General features: G+C 41.0%; 1 protein-coding gene across 1 annotated transcript; it reads right to left on the minus strand.

Annotated features, from left to right (window-relative positions):
- Positions 1 to 1781: 1781 nt before the first annotated feature.
- Positions 1782 to 4878, minus strand: LOC106300789 (probable disease resistance protein At1g12280). The gene has a single exon (XM_013737011.1). The coding sequence runs from the start codon at positions 4773 to 4775 to the stop codon at positions 2115 to 2117; it is 2661 nt and encodes an 886-aa protein (XP_013592465.1). The 5' UTR covers positions 4776 to 4878; the 3' UTR covers positions 1782 to 2114.

A 4878-nucleotide genomic window follows, 5' to 3' on the forward strand; every position in this document is an offset into this window, starting at 1 on the left:
GAAAAGTCTTATATACGAAGCTGATCTGAAATTTTTTGAACATCATACCTAGATCTGATAAAAGTTCATGCTTACTTTCTCCGATCATTCATAACTTTTCAATGAACGGTACACCCATTCATTATTGACCAAGAATCATGAATTTGAATAACTCTAATGAAAATTTGATTTTGAAATTGAAAAGCTTGAGTTTTTGGGATAAATAAGAAAGAAAATGAAAGATAAATTATTGTGTGCGTAAGAAATGATAATAAAAGTCAACCATTTTGGCAAAACAAAATATGCTCACCGACCCTCCTGATTTCACATTTGGGCAGCTCAAAGCGTGTGAATAAGTACATTTTATTTATATTTTCCAATCCATTTACTGCTGATGCACTTAACAAATCTCATGCTCCAAAAAATTTGAGATGTAAATTGCAATTGGGAGCTATGACTGCATTTTGGTGTATATGTCTTCTTCCGGATAACAATGCGAACTATAATTGTAATCCTAAGATAAAGAGGAGAAAAACACAAATTAAAAGACTCATAAAAGGGGCCTATACAGTTAAATCAGGGTACAAACTTGCAACCCAAGTAAAGAAAAAGAACGAGGCCAGGAACCCAGTTTGAACGGGCTAAAGGAGCAGATTTGGCTACTGAAAGCACCTAGAAAGATCAAGCATTTCCTTTGCCAAGCTCTCTCGATAGTATTGCAGCATCTAGCCGACTAGTGGACCGACATTGTGGCCAAGATCGCTCAAGTCTGAGATGCGGCAGCGACAATGAATCAGTAAATCATATCTTGTTTACCTGCCCTCCAGCACTACAAACATGGGCATTATCGGAGATTCCATCAGCTCCGGGGGTTTTCTCGAGTAACTCTTTGTACGAGAACTTTGATTACCTCCTCTGTCGTGCAAAACAGAATGGAGCGACCAGCACGATGCTTGCGTGCTTTCCATGGGTCGCCTGGTTTATATGGAAAGCAAGGAATGATAAAGTTTTCAATGGGAAAGACATCTTACCGCCAGATACGGTGAATCACTCAAGGCAAGAAGCTGAAGAATGGAGAGTGGCACAAGTGATACAACAGATTGTGCCAAGGACGGAGACACCTGATTCTCGAGAAGACGCTCGGAGCAAGCCATGCTTACCAAGATGCCAAGTGGACACATCATGGATGGCAAACTCCGAAGTCTTTGGAGGTGGGTTCGTGTTAGAGACAGAGCCGGAGAATCATTTATACAGCTCGATCGGGAAGGAACAGGTCCTTTCCCCCCTTCATGCAGAGTTCTCATCCCTCTTATGGGCAATGAAGTACTCTTGGCATCTGGGATTCATATCAATGAACTTTGAATCGGACTGCCTCCAATTGGTTAATCTGATCAATGATGAAGAAGAATTGTCATCTCTGGTCTCGGAATGGAATGAATTCGTTCATTTACGCTCCTATTTTACTAGTTTTTCACTTTCTTATATTTCTCGAAAATCAAATGTAAGGGCTGATCTCTTTGCTAAAGGTGCTCGTGCTCAGAACCTGAACTTTTCCCATGTAAACGCTCTGATTCCAGTATGGTTGACTCCCAAGGCTAACTTGTTTGAATCATCTTAATAAAAGCATGGAGTTTGCTGTCAAAAAAAAAAAAAGGGAAACAAATTAAAAGACTCATAATATCTATGCATGTGAGAAAGAGAAACAAAACTGTCCAACTTTGCTTTGGTTCATGTCTTCATGGGATACTTGACCACCACAAAGTCTTTCAACTGCATGAGAAAGAACATTCTCTAAGCTATGAGTAAAATAAAAATATTTCATTTATATTCAGATATTTTGATCAAGGAGTATACAATAAGTCTAAAAGAGCGTTTTATAAATTAAATCATTTATTATTCAGTTTACAAAATCCAATTTAACTGTATTGTTTGTGTTGAGCCTCTATGAAATTGAAGTATATGGGATCACAAACTCTGTTCCTTCAAAATCGATTTTAGCAAGCTGGAAAGGACTCTACACCAATTATTGCATCTAGTTTGGTCAAATTTACCAAGACTGTTAAATAGTAATGACTATCTTCTCCCTTGTCATTGAAATCATTGTATTGCTTCAACTCAGACAACTCTTAAAGTTGTTACCGCACATAGGTAACTTGCCATTCAGGTCCAAAGAACTTGAAGAAAGGTAAGAAACGGAGTTTAGTGCCTTCATCATCCCATTCGACCCTTTCAAACCATTCTTCCTCTTTGTATTTAATAGCAAACTCTTCAACCCTGGAGACACTTTGAGAATCCAATGGGAGCTTTCTAAGCTCTGGACACTCTGTTACGTGGATTGTCTTTAGACATGGAAAAGGCAGAGGTGCCCAATAGATGTTCTTCAACGTTGCTAAATTGTGTAAGCGTAGACTCTCTAGTTTCTGGAAAGGAATGACAACACTCGTAGCTTTCTCCTGGCTTATTATTGCTTCTAATACTCCTGAGTCCAGAACCTCAAGACTAGTGAGGTTTGGAGCGAACAGAAGCCACGTTAAATCCTTCAGACCATTGCAGCTGCTTATATGCACACTAGAGAGGTTTGGGAAGCCTTGAGTTGATGATAAAGTCTTCCTCTCTGCCTTTATCTCCCACATTTCACACTTCCTTATGATGAGTTTACGGAGACTATCCATACCTGGGAAAGCCAATACTCTGTGTGATTCTTCCTCAAGCTCTCTAAGTACTACAACTTGAAGGCATTTCACCAACCTGGGAGCATATAACAACTTCTCCACAACCAAACTTGACTTGATACTTACGTTGAGAACTTGTAAATGTTCCAAGAGCTGCAACTCCTCCACTAAGCTCATGTCTAGGGACATTTTAGACTGTAGTAGTTGCAGTTTCCTCAAACTCAACAACTTTGATATCCCTGAAACATTCTTAAGCCTCTTCATGTAATCCAACCTCAAATGTATGAGCTTTTTCAACACTAGCAAACCAAGAGGTAGCCGCCTAATGCATGTCCATGACAAGTCAAGATATCGCAAGGACACCAACTCTGATATTTGTTCAGGCAGTTTCCGGAGACTTGAGTTCCCGGACAGATCCAAGACAACGAGCGTAGGGATACACCGGATGAAATCAGGTGAGATATGTATCAGTGAATCGTTTTTCTGAAGGAAGAGAGTTGTAAGTTTGGAGCACTCAGGGATGCCAGAGACCATCTCAATCTCATTTTCCATGAGAGACATCCTTACCACAGCACTCCAGTTCTTGATTCTTGGTATCTCACATAACCCGCCTCTGGCTTTCACAATACATTTTTCTTTATCCTTCCCAAGATCAGATGCTATCCATAGAGCCATCTCCCGAACCACATCATGCATTTTCACTTGTTCTTTATTGATAACTTCCTCCAACAACAAACATGCACGTACAAGCACACCAATGATCTCATAGCCTTGCCTTAATTCTCTTTCTCGACTTTGGTTCTCATCTAGGAACCCCTCACACATCCAGTAGTCTATAAGCCTCTCTTTTTCCATACGGTGATCTTCAGGGAACAAAGAGCAATACAGGAAGCATGATTTCACCTGCTCTGAGTTTAAATTATCATAGCTGTACTTCAAGATCGGAAGAATCTCATCTTCCATGCCAGAAAACTCTGCAGCATATGAACTCAAGTCGTTAATAGCAGAACGCCATTCATGCACCGTCCTTTTGCATGCCATGGTCTCGCCAATGACATTAAGTGCTAATGGTAGACCACAGCATTTTCCAGCGAGCTTTCTAGCGAGCTGAGGGATGTCTGGATGGCCTTTCAGTGTGTTTTCTCCAACTTTTGTTTTAAACAAATCCCAAGCATCTTCTGGTTCTAGACAACTGACTTCGATAGGGTCATCAGCCCCCATACGCCCACACACATCTCTAGAACGAGTAGTAAAAGCTAATTTGCATCCATTTTGTCTGCTTGGATGTGGGACTCCAACCGCTTTCAAATTCACTTTCTCCCATATATCATCCAGCAACAACACAAACTTTCTCCTCTTGAGGACAGTGTGTATCTCAAGGGCTCTCTGGTTTTCATTTTTTTGGTCCCACCCCTCTCCCTCTAGGCCTAGCTTTTTGGCAATGTCTCCTTGAATCCTATGGTTCTCTGGACTTTTAGACACCACAACCCATATCACAACCTCGAATCCTCCATTTGTTTCAGTAAACTTGTTGTTGATTTGTGTGAGAAGGGTGGTTTTGCCCACTCCACCCATGCCATACATACCCACAACCTCGACTCCTTCTTCCATGAGACGAGTCCATACCCTTTCAAGCACTGTTTCTTGACCAACAATGGTGGGTTGAACAGGCATCTCATCCACTTTAGCTACTGAAGATGTCTCAGTCACCACAGAAAATTCTCCTTGAGAATTGAGACTCTCAACCTCCTTCAGCATCCGAACAACCCTCTTCCCATAAATATAGCTCATCTTCACATTGCTAGAGCAGAGCCCACAAAGACACAACCTTTGAATCTCAACGTTATTAGTGCTAAACAGATCATTGAATCTGTTCTCGGTGTTCAGGACATTAGTAAGCCATAACTGGACTTGAGAAAGCCTTTCACGACGCCCTGTAAACTCTTCTCTGCAAACCTTTCTTTGCACATCATCTCGCTTCGCCTTGAGCACTTCTATGTCTTTCTGCAAAGCAGCTAGATTCTCTGAAAGGCTGTATATATAACTCCCATGAGTGCAAAGACATTGAGAGACTTGATTCACCACTTGGTCACATGGCATGGAGATCGAGAATAAACCTCCCATTGCAGCAAAGAGAGAGGAAATAAGAAGCTGAGCCCACAGTGAGTGATAATTATTAACAAGAATTAGTAGATAAGAACACACAGCCGTATATTAAAGTTTCAAC

This window comes from Brassica oleracea, chromosome C6, assembly GCF_000695525.1.
Source record: "Brassica oleracea var. oleracea cultivar TO1000 chromosome C6, BOL, whole genome shotgun sequence".
NCBI classification, from domain to species: domain Eukaryota; kingdom Viridiplantae; phylum Streptophyta; class Magnoliopsida; order Brassicales; family Brassicaceae; genus Brassica; species Brassica oleracea.